The sequence below is a fragment of the Leptonychotes weddellii genome, chromosome 10 (genome assembly GCF_054177405.1).
Source record: "Leptonychotes weddellii isolate Sample4059 chromosome 10, ASM5417740v2, whole genome shotgun sequence".
Taxonomy (NCBI): Eukaryota; Metazoa; Chordata; class Mammalia; order Carnivora; family Phocidae; genus Leptonychotes; species Leptonychotes weddellii.
This window is the reverse complement of record NC_138378.1, coordinates 63780319-63800437: the sequence shown is the minus strand read 5'-3', so window position 1 is coordinate 63800437 and position 20119 is coordinate 63780319. Positions and strand designations below refer to the sequence as shown.

At 37.9% G+C, this 20119-nt stretch overlaps 1 protein-coding gene across 3 annotated transcripts; it reads left to right on the top strand.

The window, feature by feature from the left end:
* Positions 1 to 1739: 1739 nt before the first annotated feature.
* On the top strand, positions 1740 to 18998 carry MTIF2 (mitochondrial translational initiation factor 2). 3 transcript variants are annotated; one of them, XM_081833560.1, is made up of 11 exons: positions 1740 to 1868; positions 3702 to 3927; positions 4309 to 4420; positions 9275 to 9446; positions 9898 to 10058; positions 11060 to 11122; positions 13342 to 13481; positions 15506 to 15630; positions 17019 to 17223; positions 17599 to 17851; positions 18711 to 18998. In XM_081833560.1, exons 1-11 carry the CDS (start codon positions 1843 to 1845, stop codon positions 18890 to 18892), a joined length of 1665 nt encoding a protein of 554 aa, XP_081689686.1. In that variant the 5' UTR covers positions 1740 to 1842; the 3' UTR covers positions 18893 to 18998. The 3 variants fall into 3 exon arrangements, with proteins under 3 accessions (XP_081689686.1, XP_081689684.1, XP_081689685.1); XM_081833558.1 differs by having other exon boundaries at positions 10946 to 11122; positions 18711 to 18993; XM_081833559.1 differs by lacking the exon at positions 1740 to 1868 and adding an exon at positions 2121 to 2407 and having other exon boundaries at positions 10946 to 11122; positions 18711 to 18994.
* The last annotated feature ends 1121 nt before the right edge of the window (positions 18999 to 20119 follow it).

Below are 20119 nucleotides of genomic sequence, written 5' to 3'. Positions count from 1 at the left end.
CTGGGTCAGTTGGTTAAGGTGGTGTCTGCCAGTTACTGTTTTTCCCTTTCCATACTCTATTCTCTGGAAGCAAATCACTAAGCCAGCCCTCACTCAAGTGGAGATGAATTAAGCTTTACCTCCTAGTGGCAGTTATATACATGTATTATATAGAATTCTTCTGTAGGGAGAATTTGTCCCTTCTCCCCTATTTATTCATTCAATCATTTCTTTATATCAGCATGAATGCATGTATGCTTATTTGACACTTGAGGTTGTAACCCAACACAGTGTTATTTTGTTGCTCAACTGTTGCCAGCTTTGGCCACTAGGTGGTCTTATAGCTTGTCTCCTCTGTTCTTTAACTGCCCTCATCCTTTTGTTTGCTTTTTAGCCACTTTCTTTATATATTTGGAGGAGGGGAAGTATTACTTGAATTTTCTACTAGTATTATCTTCATGATTAGAAAAGTATCAGTTATTCTCACTTAAAATTCGGGGGTGGGGGAGATATGACCACTACTTTGATATTCTACCAACCAATTCCTGCTTGTTTCTCAAGGGCTTGGTAAAGCAAATAAGAAAGCAAAGAACAATTTCTTGCAGAAATTGTACTTCAGTGGGTGTTTGTAAATGGTAAGTAAAATGATAGCAAATGTAATGAACTTTAATAGTTTTCAACTGTTTGGGTGTTAGGTTTGTTAAAAAAAAACTTCCAGGACAGAGGTTTCCATTAATCCAACGCCAATTGCATACCTGTGGCAGGCAGTGGGAAGACAAAAATCAAGGGGGAGGAGGGATGCCTGAGTGGCTCAGTCCGTTAAGTGTCTGCCTTCACTCAGGTCATGATCCCAGGGTCCTGGGATGGAGTCCAGCATCAAGCTCCTTGCTCAGCGGAGAGCCTGCTTCTCCCTCTGCCTGCGGCTCCCCCTGCTTGTGCTCTCTCTCTCTCTGACAAATAAATAATATCCTAAAATAATAATAATAAAAAAAAAATCAAGGGGAGGAGGCATGAATTAGGAGGCCAGATTAAGGGAGGGAGGTAAGGGTAAGTATGCTTTTGAGTAAGAAACTCTTCTGTACTGTATCATTAGCCGAGGGTAGTGTTAGACCTGAAGGACAGAGTTAAAACAATACTTACACTCTTGAGAACTGGTGCAGGTTGTGGTCAAAGGGACAGGCCAAAAGACATCATGTCCGATCAAGTTGTGGGAGTGCTCTGGGAGGAGGCTGTAATAGTCGCAACAGCAAACCCTTATTATGAACCAGATGTTCTTATAAACCTTACTGCTCTTCTACGAAGCGGCTGCTATCATTACCATTGTGCAGAACCGAGGCACAGAGAGTTTACATAACGTGCCCAAGCCTACACAACGGGGAATGAACTGAGACTGGAACTCTGGCTACCCATGAATGAGGCGACTTTTGAAAGGGAAGGCGCCTCTCGCCGAGTACTAGCTGGTTCTATCACCACGTTCCCTTGCATTTTCCCCTCCTTCTTAGGTATGGGTCATTTCTCCCACATTTCAGCATTTCAGCACCAAGGCCGCTCAAGCCCCAGGGTAGCAGTAAGGAACTTCCCAGAAAAGTGAAGGGACTTGCAGAAGCGACTGCCGACGCGCGGCTGACCCCGGGAGGCGGCCACAGGCTGAAGGAGCGTCTATCCCCGCCTATCCTCTGGGGCCCACTGGGGCACCTCCGACAACCCTACTCCTGGCCGCCGCAGCTATTTCAGATTCGGGCTTCCGAATTCCGGGAAGGACCGCTTCCGGCGGCACCGGAAGTCCGACGGGGACCCTTTCGGGGACGGACTGCCGGACTGACGGAGGGTAGTCCCGGGTCCGCAAGGTGATTCAGAATCCGGATGCCCAGGCCTAATGTAGCAGCGAAGTGAGTGGGGTTCCTTTGCCGGGTCGTCCCGGGGAGTGTGTATTGTTTGGCCTGAAGTGGCAGTGGCACGGGCTGTAAACACTGAGCGACCGGAAGCCTTCTCGCGGGGCATTTAATCCCTGCGTGACCCCGCCTCAGGCGTAGCGAAAGCGTTATTCGCCCCGAAGCGGCGGGCTGACTCCCGCTCCCAGCGCGCCGCGGCTGCCCCGGGCCGGAGCCCGGGTTCGAGGCGAAACCACACCAGGGCCGTCATTTTTCTACAATGACTTCTTTTTACCTTTCGGATAAATTCCAAGGCTGACACCTCCTACATTCAGCCCTTTCCACCAACGCAGCCACGTTTTTCCAGCATCTCTTTTCAGATTCCATGATAAGAATATCCTAGCTGCGAAAGAACACCGAATTGGGAGTCAGACAGCCTGTCTTCTAGGCCTGACTGTCATTAATTGGTGGTATGACATTGGAGAAATCTTTTTGACGTCCCTGGACTCTTCATTTTCCTTTTCTGTGAAATGAGGAGCTTGGAATAAAAGTAGCAAGTAAGGTTCCTTTCAGTTTTCACAGCTGGATTATTGCCCCCAGTGTGTTTTTCTGATTCCTGCCTCAGTTATCTGTGCTTTGGTTAGTCTCCATGTAGTGCTTTTCTTTCCATTCCGTTAATATATGCCCTTGTCAGGTCTGGTTTTAGACTCGTTAAAAATTTTTTTCCTAAAGGAATCCCTTCACTTCTTAAGCCAGGGACATGTACCTAAATAAGCTTTTTTAAAATGTGCCATTCTTGAGGTGTTTCATGTGCCTGGAAATCTTATTTTGGAGCTCTTTAAAGACAGTAAATTCTGAAGGAAGGGATTCTAGCTCATTAAACTTTGAATCAACGTCCTCAAATGTAATGTCTGGAAGATGGTACTCAGGAAATGTTTGTTGAGGAGAAAACATGTACATCTCACATTATTTATTTGCTCTTTAAAAACTGAAAAGCAAAGCTGTAGAAATGCAGTACTGAGAGCAGAAAGAAGACTCAAGGAGAAAAATAACTATACTCTTGAGTTCTGAACTACACCATTGAGTTCTGTTGCAGTTTTCTCTTAGGTAGCTGTTCTTTCATTCCAAGAATAATATTCAGAAGGCATTCAATAGATGTTTATTAGGTGCCTTCTTCCCCCTCTAAAGCATCTTTTTGGGGGGTGGGGGAGGTGGGAAGAGGGAAAAATATTGAAGCTTGAAAGACAATTCCAAGAAGAGATAGCATATGCAAAGTTTCAAAAATGAGATGACAAGCCATTGGAGATTACAGGGGGTCAGAATAACAAAAGCTTGGAGATAGGAGGGAGGGAACTATAAGAGTGTAAGACATGAAGTGAGAGGTTAGCAGAGGGCAGATAATGAGTCCTTATATAGCATGTTTTCTTGAAACGGGAAAATGGCCAGCCACTGGAGGGTGGTTAGCAAAGAGCTGATGAGTTCAAATTTGCATTTTATTTTTTATTTTTATTTTTATTTTTTTTAAAGATTTTATTTATTTAATTGACAGGGAGAGAAAGAGAGACAGCGTGAGAGGGAACACAAGCAGGGGGAGTGGGAGAGGAATAAGTATAATAAGTATAAGTTGTATTTCAGTTCTGTTGTGGTAGGAACATTAACAATAATGATAGTTAACATCTAGAGAGTAGTATGGAATTCCATCTCCCTGATTAGCCTGTGAGTTCTTTCAGGGCAGGAATCTAGCTCTACTTATAACTCCAGCGCAGTGTTTTTCATGGAGTAGATATCCACTTAATATTTGCTAACTTGATTTTCATATTAACCAAGATACTATTTTAAAACTTTCTCCAGGGGAAACATGAACCAGAAGATACTGAAATTGGAGAACTTGCTACGATTTCACACTGTCTTTAGGCAGCTGCACAGCCTAGGTCAAAGAAGAATGTTAGCACAGTGGAATCATGTGTTTTCATCTGCTTACCCGGTGTGGACAGCTCAGCTCTGCATCCGGCCCTGGCAAACAGACCCGCTCATTGGGGTGGTTTTATCTCAATATAGGCTTCTAGTAACAAAGAAGGTAGGTTTAGATTTCTATCAGTTACTATATTATTTGGTCTGAGGTGAAAGTGCCTATAGCCATGAGTAGAAATCAATTTTGGGTATTTTGTAATTTCCAGAATCTTTATTCCTTAATGCTGCACTCCAGGCAGTAAATCTTTGTGAAGAAGGGAAGTTCTAGTTTGTTGTTCAGTAATGCTGATGAATTTGATTACTTGGAAATTAGTATATAATAGTGAATTAGGGGTGCAGGACTGTAAATTTTAGTCTGAGGTTTAGCTATTTGTGGGAGTGTTGGTAGAAATAGGAGCCATTATTGTGGTAGATATTCCAGAATAAATCTACACTGTCACTTAAAGTTTTTTTTTTTCCTTCTGTATGCGTCCTGAATTTTTACTAGGAAGAAAGATCACAGAAATCTCAGTTATTTTCAACAAAATCCAAAAAGGATGTGGAGGTATGGATTGGAATGACTATTGAGGAACTGGCCAGAGCAATGAAAAAAGACGTAGGTGGGTGAGATAATTTTATGAGGAAAAATATGGGAAATGGAATACCTGGCATTTTTATTTGCAATGAGACCAAGATGTTCAAAGATGAAAATTAGACTGATGGTTTAAAAAGATGTTAAATCATTCCAGTATTTTTCACTCTAGGTCACAAACTCTTATTAGTTTCTTATCTCTTTGCCAAATATAGTTCTCTTAAGATTTTGCCTTTAATAAAAGTGGAAAATATTTTCTTATCTACACTAACCCTTGTTTCTCAGAAATTCTTTTTTTTTTTTTTAAGATTTTATTTATTTATTTGACAGAGACACAGCAAGAGAGGGAACACAAGCAGAGGGAGTGGGAGAGGGAGAAGCAGGCTTCCCGCTGAGCAGGGAGCCCAATGTGGGGCTCGGTCCCAGGACCCTGGGATCATGAGCTGAGCCAAAGGCAGACGCTTAACGACTGATCCACCTAGGCACCTGTTTCTCAGAAATTCTGTAGGCTTTTAGAGTAAGTCCAAAGAATGTTTTTGGACTGAAGGACTGTATTTATACTTAACTTACTTTCCCTTTGTTGTCTGTGATTTCTGATTTTCTTTTTCACTCGTAACAATATCTGTAGTGCCAGCAGAAAAATATTTTTAGTAGTAACTTTTAATAATACTATTTTTATTTATTATTATTATTATTTTTTAAAGATTTTATTTATTTATTTGAGAGAGAGAGAGTGAGAGAGAGAGAGCACAAGAGGGGGTAGGGTCAGAGGGAGAAGCAGACTCCCCACCAAGCAAGGGACTTGATCCCGGGACTCCGGGATCATGACCTGAGCTGAAGGCAGTCGCTTAACCAACTGAGCCACTCAGGTGCCCACTATTTTTATTTATAAATGTATAGCATCATTGTCCTTTTTTTTTTTTATTCCTTCATTGCATTCTTGGTGTATTTATTACCAATTTAGGATTATTGGAACAGAATTTGAGTTCCCATTATAAACTGACATTACAGTTCAGTAAATGGGGTGCCTGGGTGGCTCAGTCAGTTAAGCATCTGCCTTCAGCTCAGATCAAGATCCCAGGGTTCTGGGATCGAGCCCTACATCAGGCTCCCTGCTCAGCGGGGAGTCTGCTGCTCCCTCTGCCTTTGCCCTCTCTCCCCCAGCTTGTGCGAGCACTCTCTCTCTCTCAGATAAATAAATAAAATCTTAAAAAAAAAATAAAATTCAGTAAATAAGAAATAGCCTATTATTGTAGCAAAATAAAGTGACAAGGCAGACTCTTGGAAAAAAAAAATAACTCATATTATTGAGCTGTTACTGTGCACCAGTACTTTATATATATTAACTCATGTAATTCTCACAATGCACTACAGGTAGATGTAATTATTACCCCCATTTATAGGTTGAGAAACTGAGGCATGGAGAGGATAAATAATTGCCACAGTATGTGGTAGAGCGAGGATTTGAACTCAGGGAGTATGGCTACAGAGGCCATGCCCTTATTCACAGACCAAATTATCTTTCAAGAATTGTTATTTTTTAATTACAGCAGAGCTAGAATTTTAATGTATTTCCTGCCTGAAAGTGTTACCACTCTTTGTACATATACATCCTTACAAAGAATAGAAAATTCACCCAGTCTTGTATTTTTATAACTTTGCAGTGGATTGTGTAATCATTTTATTAAAAAAACTTTAAGAGAACAAATACATATGGCTGTATCATTGATAATTTTTCCAAAGAAAAGTGTACTGATAAAATTTTATAAATAATATTGATAATAGATGTAACTTTTAAGACTTTTATTATGGGCAATTTTCATCCATATATGAAAGCAGAAAGAATGGAATAATAAGTATAATATATGCATAAGGCAGTGACAATTATTAATCTATCAACCCATAATTATTTCTGTATTTATCACTTAAAAATGAGGATTCTTTCTTTTTTTTAATCTGTTTATTTATTTTAGAGAGAGAGAGAGCTAGAGAGCTGCACAAGTCGGGGGGAGGGGGCAGAGGGAGAGGGAAAGAGAATCCCAAGCAGACTCCCTGCTGAGCGGGGAGCCTGAGGCGGCTCTATCCCAGGACCCATGAGATCATGACCTGAGCTGAAATCCCAAGGCAGACGCTCAACCAACTGAGCCACCCAAGCTCCCTGAGGATTTTTTTTAAACATTGCCTCCCCCCCATAACTGTAATAATTCTTTTGTATTGCCAAATAAATAGTATAATTAAAATATAAGTTTAATCCTATGGATTGGTGCTCTAGCCCCAAAACTGATACATAATTTAAATAAAAGTTATCTATTTAAAGCTTATTTAATATTATATTTGCCTCTTATTTGAATTAAAGATGGTGAATATTTTGGAGCACTTGGGTGGCTCAGTCGGTTATGCATCCGACCCTTGATCTCAACTCAGGTCTCAATTTCAGGGTTGTGAATTCAAGCCCTGTGTTGGACTCCATGCTGGGCTTGGAGCCTACTTAAAAAAAAAAAAAAGATGGGGCACCTGGATGGCTCAGTTGTTAAGCATCTGCCTTCGGCTCAGGTCATGATCCCAGGGTCCTGGGATCAAGTCGCGCATCGGGCTCCCTGCTCCGCAGGAAGCCTGCGTCTCCCTCTCCCACTCCCCCTGTTTGTGTTCCCTCTCTCACTGTGTCTCTCTCTGTCAAATAAATAAAATCTTTAAAAAAAAAAGATGGTAAATATTTTTAACTACTATATTAGCAACGTGAGTAGATTTTTTTTTCCTCCCCTGGGTCAATTAAAATAACTTAAGATGTAATATTTCTGGTTGAATTGCTTTGGGCACTTTTCTATTTGTAAATGTTTAAGTCTTGGATAAAGATAAAATAATATGTTAATACTAAATGCATTTAATATAGAGGGAAAGAGATTCTCTGTATAAGCTACTTTCAAAAGTTAAGGATAACGAGGGAAAACTGTAGTTACTGGATTATTAGGGATTTTAGCATTAGTAGAAACAGAATCGTACTCATTATAATTTATATGTTTAGAGTTTTATTGTTCTCTGAGTGCATATCCATATAGAGAATTTGCACTGTATCATTCTTTTAAAATGTGCTTTCTTGGGAAAGGATGTGGTGGGGCTATACATAGGAAAGGGTTTAGGCTTTACAGGGTAGGATCAGTGATGTCTGGGCCTGGCTTGCACCAACTTTTGGGCCAATTGCTAACTTCTGAGGAAGTATGTGAGCTGGTAAACACAACCATTACAAAAATTAAATCATAAACAAAGGTAATAAATACTCATCAAACCCCTCACTCCTAATTATTTTTACTGTGTTTTGCTATCTTCTGTGTTCTTGAGGTTATTTACGCCATGTACCTATATGGTGGGAGTACTATATAATGGTGTACTACTGCCCATCTCTTTCCGTCTCTGTGTTCAGTGACTTCATGTTGGTAGCTGTAATCAAGCATGGTGGGAGTATTTGCACTATGGAAATTGAGAAATGCTATAACAATCAGGGATTTTTTTCTTTTTTTTGGAGAGTCTTGTGAGTAAACATTTACCTGCACACTAGTGAATAGGATATTCTTTTCATACCGTGTTCTGCTTATTTGAGGATCCCTTTGTTTCACATCTGTTTCTTGAAATACATATTTAAAGGGTGATTGAAAGTCTAGAAACATAAATCTACTTTATTTCATTATCATCACAGATACATTCATTTATCATCTACAGGGAAATATGACTGAAATGAAAATAAAGTACCTTAAATAAAATGCAAAAAAGAATACCAAGTAAATATTTTTCCTATATTTTAAGACTTTTTGGACACCCTAAATAGGTACATAAATAAATAAATTATATGTATGCATGTTTATTCTGAAACACTGTGTATGTGTATGTGTGCGTGTATACATCCAATTGATCCTTGTTGTTTGGGGATTTTGTATTGCCGAATTCTCTAAAATGTATTTATAGCCCCCAAATCAATATTCAGAATACTTTTGCAGTCATTCCTGGACATGCCTGGAGCAGTGAAAAATTTGAGTTGTCCAATCACACATTCCTAGCTGAGGTTCAACAAGGCAACACTTAGCCTTCTTGCTTTAGCTCTTATACTGTAAACAATTGTCATTTTGTGGCTCATTTAAGTGTCATGTTTTCACATTTTTGTTCTTTTTGTTGATTTTGCTGATTAGCCTAAGCATAGTGCTGAATGAAGTAATGTTTAGTGTTACTAACTTGCAAGAAGGCTGTAATGTGCTTTACAGAGAAAATATATGTGTTAGATAAACTTTGTTCATGTACTGGGTTTAGTGCTTTTGGCTGTGAGTTCAACGTTACCGAATCGACAATATATATTAAATAAGATGTCTTGAAACGGAAACACATAATATGTATTGATTGGCTAATGAAGATGTGATCAGGAACTGCAGGAACCTAACTTTGTATTTCCCCTTAGAGTGATGGTTTAGTATTATTAATTCAGTATTTGTGGTGGGTTTATAGAACATACCCACCACGAATAATGAGAATCGACTATCTATGTGTACACATTTGTATATGCATGACATATGTAACTACAAGTTTTCAAAGAACTAGGCTGTGGTAAACTGCTCAATATAAATGTATACAACATGTAATGTTTTATTGGTAGCTCAGATGATTCTTATGGTACATAAATATTCAAATATTTATAAATGAAGTAATGTTAATATAAGTAAATCATATTTTAAAGATTATTTTCTTTCAGCTTGTTTGTGATTTGTTAACATTAGAGAAACAGCTTATAAAGTTATTCTTTTCATTGAGTGTACTGTTCATATATAGACATTTATTAATAGAGGTTACTTTTGTGAACATTTAATTCATCATCCTAAAAGGTCTTATCTGTTCCACCCAGATTATGTATATGAAGCTTTAATGAACACTGCTATTGACATAGATTCACTAGAAGCACACTCACGTTTAGATGAAGTCTGGATCAAAGAAGTGGTAAAGAAGGCAGGGATGAAGTTAAAATGGAGCAAATTAAAACAGGACAAAGTCAGAGAAAATAAAGATGCTGTAAGAAGGTAAAACTTAACCATGTATGTTGGGGGAAGGAAACCACATAGTTTCATTCACACTTTATAATGGAAAAATATACCTTAAAATTTTTTTGCCGTTAAAATGACGTGGGAGTGTAGATTAAACTTTTCTTCAAAGTGTTTAAAACATCAGTAAGTATATTCAGTTTATAGAACTCTGAGGGTTATTTTTTTAGTTTGCCGAGTGTGTATATTGATCCTGAATTTAAAAATCTTATTCCGTCTGCTTATTGTTATGAAGATGCCAACTGTACGTGGGCAGTCATTATATATTTTGCCATAGGTCATTGTACTTACGGAAGAGGAAGATAGTTACATCTAATCAAAGCTGAATGTTGGGTTTTATTGTTAATGGTAGTTCACAGAGATGACTGCAAACCAATTCACTGGCTATAAAGATATTTAAGAAATGAAACTCCTTTGCTGTTAATTGTAGGCCTCAGGCAGATCCAGCTTTATTAACCCCAAGGTCCCCAGTTGTTACTATAATGGGCCATGTTGATCATGGGAAAACGACGTTACTTGACAAACTGCGAAAAACTCAAGTGGCAGCAATGGAAGCTGGAGGCATCACTCAGCACATTGGTGCCTTTCTTGGTATGGACACACATTACCTTACAATGTGCCTGGGAACCCTACATACTATTTTCTTAAACCAAGTGTCATAGTATGAGATAGACAAATTCAAAGTAAAAGGGAAGCCTAAAGCTTAAAGCCATTGGTCTGATGAAATGTAGAGCAGGTGGTTAACAAAACTTATTTTGTACATTCTATAAGAAGAAATTCTATTACCTTTTTATTCTGGCTCATTCTTAGTTTGGTTTAATGAACCTACAATTCTTCAATGCTAGGTTGTGATAATGTTGCTAATAATAATTAAATAACAGCTACCATTTAATGAGCACCTAGCATGTGCCCAGCACTGTGGTGAGCACCTTATTTATATGCTTTATATTTTTTATCTTCACAACAACATCATGAGGTGGGTATTAATATTCCTACTTACAGATAAGGAAGCTGAGGCTTGTGTAGATTAAATTACTTGTTCAGGGTACAAAGCTAGTAAGTGGCAAAGCCAGGATTTACACTCAAGGCTGGGTTTGGGCTTAAATCCTGAGCTCCTAACCATATACTAAATTGCCTTTGTTGTGCAGCTGATGTTTGCTAATGAAGGGGAGACTGCCTATATAACTGTTGGTCTGTTCTCTCTTCAGAATAGATACCAGTTGGTATATTTATGAAAAGTATATTCTAGAAATAGAGTTTTAGTTTGAAATTATTACATGAAAAGAAAACCCTAAGGGTTTCACTGCTTTGTTATTTTTCAGTGTGAAATGATCTGTATTGTTCCTGATTAAGATTAATGGAAGGAATAAGTCATTTTAAAGAATTGTTGATTCTGCTTGATAATTTCACATATATTCCTTTGTATTAAGAAAGTACATATTTGAGTCCTTAGTGTTCTTGGATTTCTGTTTCCACAGTCACTCTGCCTTCTGGGGAAAAGATAACCTTTCTTGATACTCCAGGACATGCTGCTTTCTCAGCAATGAGAGCCAGAGGTGCTCAGGTCACTGACATTGTTGTATTGGTTGTAGCTGCAGATGACGGAGTGATGAAACAAACTGTAGAATCTATTCAGCATGCCAAAGATGCTCAAGGTACCATGTGGCTGACTTACGTGTATCAGGAAAGAAGTTGCTTTTTTTTTAAAAAAAAAAGGTTTTACTACTTAAAGTCGCTATTCTGGGGCCCTTTACATGTAGCTCATTTAATCTTCTTGGCAATCCTAGGATTATTATACCTATTTACAGATAAGGCTCAAAGACAGTTGAATTGTTTTCCCACAGACATAACTACTAAGAAGAGTGTAGTAGGATTCAGCTGGGGATGTGGGATCACAAATATAGTCCTTCCAATACTGTTTACTTACTTGGCATGGTGTGAGAATTTAATGGTTTCCAATGACTTTTTAAAAAACCTTTTTAGGGGTGCCTGGGTGGCTCAGTTAAGCTTCTGCCTTCGGCTTGGGTCATGATCCCAAGCTCCTGGGATCAAGCACCGTATCGTGCTCCCTACTCGGCAGGAAGCCCTCCCTCTCCCACTCCCCCTGCTTGTGTTCCTGCTCTCGCTATCTCTGTCAAATAAATAAATAAAATCTTTAAAATGAATAAAAAATAAACTTTTTATCATGGAAATTTTAAACAGTTATAAAAGTAAGAATAGAATAATGAACTTCCATGTATCCACCAACTAAATACATCAGGAGTTGCAAAGTATTGATACTCTAATTCTATTATTCCTTGTTCATTTATTGTCTGGAATTCGTCTCTAAAGAGGAACTTTTCCGGGCACCTGAGTGGCTGTTGGTTAAGTGTCTGCCTTTGACTCAGGTCATGATCCTGAGTCCCGGGATCAAGCCCTGAGTCTGGCTCCCTGCTCAGTGGGGAGTCTTTTTCTCCCTCTCCCTCTGCTCCTCCCCCTGCTCATGCTTGCTCTCTCTCTCAAATAAAATCTTAAAAAAAAAATAGAGAGAAACTTTTCCTTTATATGCTTTAAATAAATTCTTATTTGGTCAAAGGTGTAAAATTGAAACTTAGAAAATCACTTAACTATCTTCTCCCTTGCTTCTTCCACACACATACTTTGTATATTCATTCTTATTCCGATATGATCTTACACCTATTGAGAAAATATTGCTGTCTTGAGAAAGTGTACCTAATGGAGAGTGCATCATATTCCCCTAGGTTTGTTGGCAAGAGAAAAAAAAAAGGTTGACAATCACTATCTAGGCCAGTTCTTTTCTTACAACATGAAAACTGAGAACCAGAGAATGGCAGGAACTGCCTCCAGTTACAGTTAATTTGTATCATGTTCACACTTGGAATCTGGTCTTCTTTCCATTGTTAATCTTTTTCCTTTTAATTCCTCAAAACTGCCTTAGTGGAATGGGCTATGTTCATCGTGATTCTAGGGAATATAACAAAAAGAAGAGAGTGATAAATTTGCCAGGGATTTGCATTACAAAGCAGGTAGTTGAGATAGGATAAATTTCTTAATCATGCTTTCTATACCTGTTCTCATGTCCCTGTTAAGTTCCAGCTCATCCGTATGGAATGTACTTTTTCATAATAGTAGGTTGTGGATTGCATAACTTTTTTGTGTCTATTGTGAATTTCTTGTTTGATACCTGAGAAAATTGCAAAGTTGATGAAACCCAACCAGAGAATTATCTCATAGCATTTTATGTGATTTCTCTAATGGGAGGGTATGTTTGATATTGACAAGTAGATTATAAGATTATTTGGTTCATTCATTAAGCAAACATTTATTGAGAATCTACTATGTGTCAGTAATTGAGTGTGTATGAGTAGAGAGTTACTATAAATCCTAAAAGAAAGTTTACGATAATGCTACTTAGTTTCACCCCAGGATGAGATGTTGGGTCTTAACAATGACTTAATAGCTCCTGGAAAGAAGACGCAAATGATCTAGTGGTTTAGAATTGGATTAGAATCTTCTCTTGATTTTTTTTTCTCCCTGGAGATTATCTTCAGTGTAGTTGCTGATCTTACATTCAGGTTTAAAGGTAGGCCTTTCTCTACCCACAATGCTGTTTTTTGTTTGTTTGGTTTTTATCATCTTAGGTATCTATTCTTAATTCAGAATCTGCTTATAATGATAGTTTTGACATCTCATATCCAGAATCCTTCTTTATGTGCAGAAAGCAGTGTAGAGGGTGGCTAAAGCAGGTTTTTTTCAGGTCTGTCTTTTAGTTTAGTACATCTACTGGGTAAAGAGAAAGCCAGAAAAGGTTGGTGTCTTTCACTACCTGGCATTGAAGGTTTCCTCATCTGCACTCTTTTTAACTCTCTTTCAGTTCCTGTCATCCTTGCCATAAACAAATGTGACAAAGCTGAGGCTGAACCTGAAAAAGTGAAAAAAGAACTGCTAGCTTACGATGTGGTCTGTGAGGATTATGGAGGCGACGTCCAAGCAGTGCACATCTCTGCACTCACGGTAAATGCAGGCACCTCAGAGATGATGTGTTCAGATGGGCCTGCTGTCCCTAACGCACATAGTGCACAGAAACAACATCTTGACAAATAACGTTTCTGTTGTTGTTTAAAAGTCCTCTGTAGTATTAGGCAAAGCTGGTATCATCATCTTGGTTTGGCAGATTAGAAAGTAGGCTCAGAAAGGTTAGTCACCAGTCTAGGATTCCACAGCTGGATAGTGGGGGATCAAGTCCAGACCTAATGCTTTTCTTATTATGGGATATTAGAATGAGAACAAATGGTAAACGATGTGAGGATGGGGTAATAGTAAGCTGTTAAAGACTGTTTTAAGCAGAAATGAAATCCAATTTGTAATAAAAAGTACTTGTTTTTATAGTGAAAAAATACAGAATGGGTCTTAGGGCATTTAAGGGAGATTTAAACAAAAACTTCACTAATAAAAAGATAAAACATTTAGGTTCAGTTTGTTACTGATTGATTCAATGTTTCTGTGAATTGCTATAAGTTTTATGTTATTTATGATGAATTCCATTTTCTTTTAAATGACCAGTTACTATTTTCTGATTGAAAAACACCAAGAAAGCTAAGTACCTGCTTTGTGACAGCATTTTCCAATTCTCTTATCCTATACAGGTTGCTGCTAAGTAACAGTTTCCTTTTTTGTCCATTCCTACCATATTCCATGGTTTATACATAATATATAAAACTCTTTTTCCTCATCATTCACTGAAGGGATGGTACTATATTTGGCCACCTTCCTCTAGTTAGGTCTCATTTTATCTTTAATTTTCCTAAATTTGTTACCTCTAAGATGCTTAGCAATCATTCCTCCATTAATAGTAAAGCCTTGCCTCTTTTTCTCTGAAACTCATAAAATGCCACCTTGCTTTGTTATCTTTCCACTATACCCCAATTGCTATTGCACTCTGAAAGCCACATGGCAAGATTAAAACATTTGAAGACATGGTCACCTTTTCTGCCCAGGTAACAGAGATGAGTAGATAAATGTAAAGCTGCTTAGGCAGACTTGGAGGCATGGCAGAGACGATTCCTGGGAAGTGGAGGGAATTGGGAGGGAGTGGCAGGAAATAAGATGAGGCCTTTTTTTCCAAGTAGAGATAGAGGACGCTTCATGCAAAGAAATACCCCAGCTCTGCTTTTCAGGACAGCATTTTGTAAATTGGAATAAATGACTAGTAGGATAGGTGAGCAAGGTATTTCATCGATTTTGTTTACACTTGTCCCCGTTGTCTTATACTCTGACAACTGAGCAATCTCTTCGCTGACACAGAGAATGGAAAAATCCCTTGCCCATCAGTTCCAGTTCCATCACCACTTAATCAGCTGTGTGATCTGGGAGCCCTAGAAAGCATAGTAAACATAGATCAATAAACATGAAACAAATCATCTAATCTAGCTTCCTCATTTTACAATTGAGGAAAGGAGATCCAGGGAGTAGTGATTCTTCAAGGTTGCACAGCTTGGTGATTACGGAGTATGTCTTAAAGCCTGGGTCTGGTCCATACTTTTTCTCCTTATTTATTTAATAAGAGTAAGTAATGTTTGATTTATTTATTTTACAGCACTCTTAAGTTGATCAAATGAAATAATAGATGTGAAAGCTTGCTCAGTTGGATAAACTTCAAATGCAGAGTAGCATTGTAAAGAAAGTGAGAGGAAGAAGACACAATTGTAGAGACAGATGAAGGAGAGAGAATGAATGAAGAATGTGTTTATGAAAGGGTATTAAGGAGCACCACTAGTGGCCATCCTTTTAATAAAATAGCCATTCTTCCTTGAAAGATCTGTCCCTCGATCAGGTCTTCTTGCTTTTCCTTCCTTTGTTCTTTCCTCCCTCCCTCCCCCCTTTCCTTGTTTCCTTTCTAATTGGATGATTCATGCTTTTAATGCTTAAAGAGAAAAGTATAATATAACTGTAAAGGATTATTTTGCTTTCTGACCCTGGTATATAAATTTACAGACAATATTTTATTATTGTATATTAACTCCTTTTTTTTGTTAAAGGGTGATAATCTGATGGCTTTGGCAGAGGCAACGATTGCTTTGGCAGAAATGTTAGAATTGAAAGCAGACCCCACTGGTCCAGTAGAAGGAATAGTAATAGAATCTTTCACAGACAAAGGACGAGGGTAGGACTGTTAAAATGCTTGCTTTTTAATAATTTTGTTTCATTTTTTTTATGACTTGATTATATAACAGTGCATTATTTTTATTGTATATTATTGTTAGACATGAACAGTATTTTCAAAGCATTTGTTTTGAAACCATTTTATGGCACTAGCACACAGAACAAAAAATGCATTTATCAGTAGACCATAGCAACTCTCTGTATATATCTACTAGTCACATTTAGATGATGTAAGTAGTTCAGTTTGAATTTTTTTTTCCCCACTGACTTAACTGAATTGGTAAATAAAGCCTCATGGACCAACAAATTGGAATGAAATAGCAATTGTTGCATTTTAGGGTTCCTAAATTCTTTATGTCCTTCCACATTACTATAATATATGGGAAGGTCTTTGGATTGCTCTTCTCTTCTTTAATTTTTCTCCCTATCAGCAAGAAGTTTCACTGCTTAACAAATTAGTTACAGAAAGAGGATTAGGATTCTGTCAGAATACTCAGCTATCTGCACCCTCCACTACCATAAGCTTATAGAAATGGTTTTTGTTTTCCATTAAAAAAATTGTGATAAAAGAAGCATAACATTAAATTTACCATCTTAACCATTTTTTTTTTTTTAAAGATTTATTTATTTATTTGAGAGAGCGAGAATGAGAGAGAGTACATGAGAGGGTGGAGGGTCAGAGGGAGAAGCAGGCTCCTCGCTGAGCAGGGAGCCCGATGCGGGACTCGATCCCAGGACTCCAGGATCATGACCTGAGCCGAAGGCAGTTGCTTAACCAACTGAGCCACCCAGGTGCCCCCATCTTAACCATTTTTAAGTGTATAGTTCAGTAGTACTAAGTATATTCACATCGTTGTACAACAGATCTCTAGAACTTTTTAATTCTGTAAAACTGAAATCGTATATCCATGAAACACTAATTTATCCCTCCTTTCTTCCCCAGCCCTTAGAACTATCTTTCAATTCTCTGTTTCTCTGATTTTGACTACTTTAAATACTTCATATGAGTAGAATCATAGAGTGTTTGTCCTTTTGACTGGCTTATTTCACTTAGCATAATGTCCTTGAGGTAAGTTCACTCATGTTGGAGCATATGACAGGGCTTTTCTTCTTTTTAAGCTGGCATAATTTTCCATTGTGTATATATATATATATATATACTGCATTTTCTTTATTCTTCAGTTGATGGACATTTGGTTTGCTTCCACCTTTTGGCAATTAAGTAGAAATGTTTTTATAGTATGAAAACTTGCTTGAGAAGTGGGATTAACCCTGTGTGTTCATATTATATATAGTTAAGTCTCATAAAGATATCTTTGCTCTACTTAAGAAAGTGTTCTTACATCCTGATTATGGCATTAAGAATATATACATTTGTTTTCCTTTTAGTCCTGTTACTACAGCTATAATTCAAAGAGGAACTTTGAGGAAAGGCTCAATTCTGGTTGCTGGAAAGAGTTGGGCAAAAGTACGCTTAATGTTTGATGAGAATGGAAAAACGATCCATGAGGCCTGTCCCAGCATGCCAGTGGGAATTGTAGGCTGGAGAGACCTCCCTTCTGCAGGAGATGAAATTCTTGAAGTAGAATCTGAGGTATATCAAGTTTAATTCCTATATATTAGATATGATACAGTGATTTTAAATATTAATCTATGATGTTATACCAAATAAGTATATTTATGTTAACAAATAATTGCAGATTGTAAGGGCTTGTGAGGGGGCCAGTAGTGCCATTTTAGAATTTGGCTACAGAATTTTTAAAAATTTGAGCTAATATTTTTAAATTAAATCATCTGTTATACACAAAGCCCCCCAGATTAAAGTTTTATAAGTTTCTTGAAATTTATAAAATTAGTGGTTTCATGTATGAGTTAAGCTAAGCTAAGTTGAGGAAAAAAACAAAGCTTTTAACCCATAAGTTACTGGTTTCTATTTAGTTAGATAACGCCTGTTTTTTTCCCTGTAAAGCCAAGGGCACGCGCAGTTGTTGACTGGAGGAAGTATGAGCGAGAACAGGAGAAAAATAAAGAGGATCTGAAAATAATAGAAGAAAAGCGAAAGGAACACCAAGAAGCACAACAGAAAGCCCGTGAGAAGTATGGCAATATGCACTGGAAGGAGAGATCATTTCTAAAGTACCAAGAAAAAAAAGAACAAAAACACTTACAGTCAAAAGAGAAAGAAGAAAGGGATTCACACGTACTTCCTATAATTATTAAAGGTGACTTTGGAAAGATTGTACTTTACAACTCATATCTGGATATGAGTATGTGTTTCTTCATTCTCACAGTTAATTCAGGCCATTAAATTTAAGCTAAAATTATTTTGGCATTTAGGGAGAGGTTTTTTTTGTTTTTTTTTTAAGATTTATTTATTTATTTGAGAGAGAAACAGAAAGCAGGGGAGAGACAGAGAGAAACTAAAGCAGGCTCTGCGCTGAGCTCAGAGCCCAACATATGCCTGGATCCCATGACCTGAGCCAAAACGAAGAGTCCGATGCTTAACCAACTGTGTCACCCAGGTGCCCCAGGGGGAGATTTTTTTTTTTTAATTGAGGTATAATTGACATATAACATTATGTTAGTGTCAGGTGTACAACATAATGATTTGATATTAGTAAATATTGCAAAATAACCACCACAGTTCGTCTAGCTAACATCCATCATCATACATAGTTACAAAAATTTTTTTCTTGTGATAAGAACTTTTAAGATCTACTCTCTTAGCAACTTTCCAATATGTAATATAGTATTATTAATATAGTCGCCATACTGTATGTTATATCCCATGACTTACTTATTTTGTAACTGGAAGTTTGTACCCTTGCCCTCCTTCACCCTTTTTGCCCATCCCTCACTGGGGGAGATTTTAATAAACATTTTTCTTGCTGATTTTGTTGTAAATGTACATTTGGTTCATTATACTTTATTTAAAGTTAAATAGATATTTATAATGCTAAACCTAAATAAAAGTGGATTTAGTGGTAAATGGCATTCCTGTTATGGCTTTAAATAGATTTTTGTTGTTTTTGTGTCTGTTAATGCCTCTTAACACTGGTGATTTTAAACTTCTGCATTTAGGTGATGTTGATGGTTCCGTCGAGGCTATTGTGAACATTATGGATACCTATGACGCTTCACATGAGTGTAAACTTGAATTAGTACATTTTGGTGTGGGTGATGTCAGTGAAAATGATGTTAACCTTGCTGAAACATTTCGTGGTAAGGATTCTCTTTCCTATTTGTTTAACTGTGTTCCCTAGAACACACTGTGAACCATTTGCTTCTGTCTTTTGTTGGTTGGCTAGTCAGTCTGCCATTTATCCTTATGAGCATCCCCCTCCTGCTGTAGTCAAGCCCCAGCCATGGAGCTGAATGGGATGTGCAGTATTGCAGCCATAGCTCCACTCATTGTCCCTATACTGCAACCCTGGGGAACTCTTTTGAGCCCCAGTAGTGTTTCTTGTTTTTTTGTTTTGTTTAAGATTAGTGTCCTCTACCCCCTCCCAGTTCCCCACCCAATCCAAGGTTGGTTATCTTTTATTTAGACTTTTGAATGCTCCTAATACTGTAATCAGCCTCTTCAGTACTTCATCTTTTACTTTTGTCTACCTATTTTTTGTTTATTGGTAGTTTTACAAATTATATGTCTCTTAGATTAAAAGCTGTTTTTAGCTTTAGTGTGTGTGCTTCCAAAGCGAGCACTGTTTTTAGCTTTAAATGCCTAGAAGGCAGGGGGGCTGTTTATTCGTTGAACTTATGATATACAAAAAGTACAAAAAGGTGACTCATGACTGTCACTTTAGATCTAACACCTAGCAAAGCACCAACATTTTATTGAGTGATTAATGAATCACTTAGGAAGGAGCTACTTCATGACTGGACTTGATTAGAATTAGATGTTACCTCTACTACTGAAAAGGTATTTTTAGTAATGCTGGTTAATTCCAAGAATTTTCTAGGCACTGATTGGTCTACACTATACTATGAAATGTTGATAGTGTGTTGAATGAATTCTTTTTTTTTTTAAAGATTTTATTTATTTATTTGACAGAGACACAGTGAAAGAGGGAACACAAGCAGAGGGAGTGGGAGAGGGAGAAGCAGGCTTCCCGCAGAGCAGGGAGCCCGATGTAGGGCTCGATCCCAGGACCCTGGGATCATGACCTGAGCCAAAGGCAGACGCTTAAGGACTGAGCCACTCAGGCGCCCCTGTTGAATGAATTCTTGATGATAAGACTTTCAGGGTGGTTGTGTTTTTCTCTTAAATTGTTTGCATTACTTTTTTTCACTTAAGGCAAGAGTGTTTTGCTTTTTTTTTTAAAGATTTTATTTACTTATGTGTCAGAGAGAGTGTGTACAAACAGGGGGAGTGGCAGGCAGAGGGAAAAGGCGGCTCCCCGTCAAACAAGGAGCCTGATGTGGGGCTTGATCCCGGGACCCTGGGATCATGACCTGAGCCAAAGGCAGCACTTAACTGTATGAGCCAC

Bases quoted from the DNA above. Each gene is read 5' to 3' on its own strand.
- MTIF2 (XM_081833558.1), top strand. From the start codon at position 1,843: ATGCCCAGGCCTAATGTAGCAGCGAA. The intron at 1,869-3,701 runs GTGAGTGGGGTT...AACTTTCTCCAG, and splicing joins AGGCCTAATGTAGCAGCGAA to GGGAAACATGAACCAGAAGA. The intron at 9,447-9,897 runs GTAAAACTTAAC...TGTTAATTGTAG, and splicing joins AATAAAGATGCTGTAAGAAG to GCCTCAGGCAGATCCAGCTT.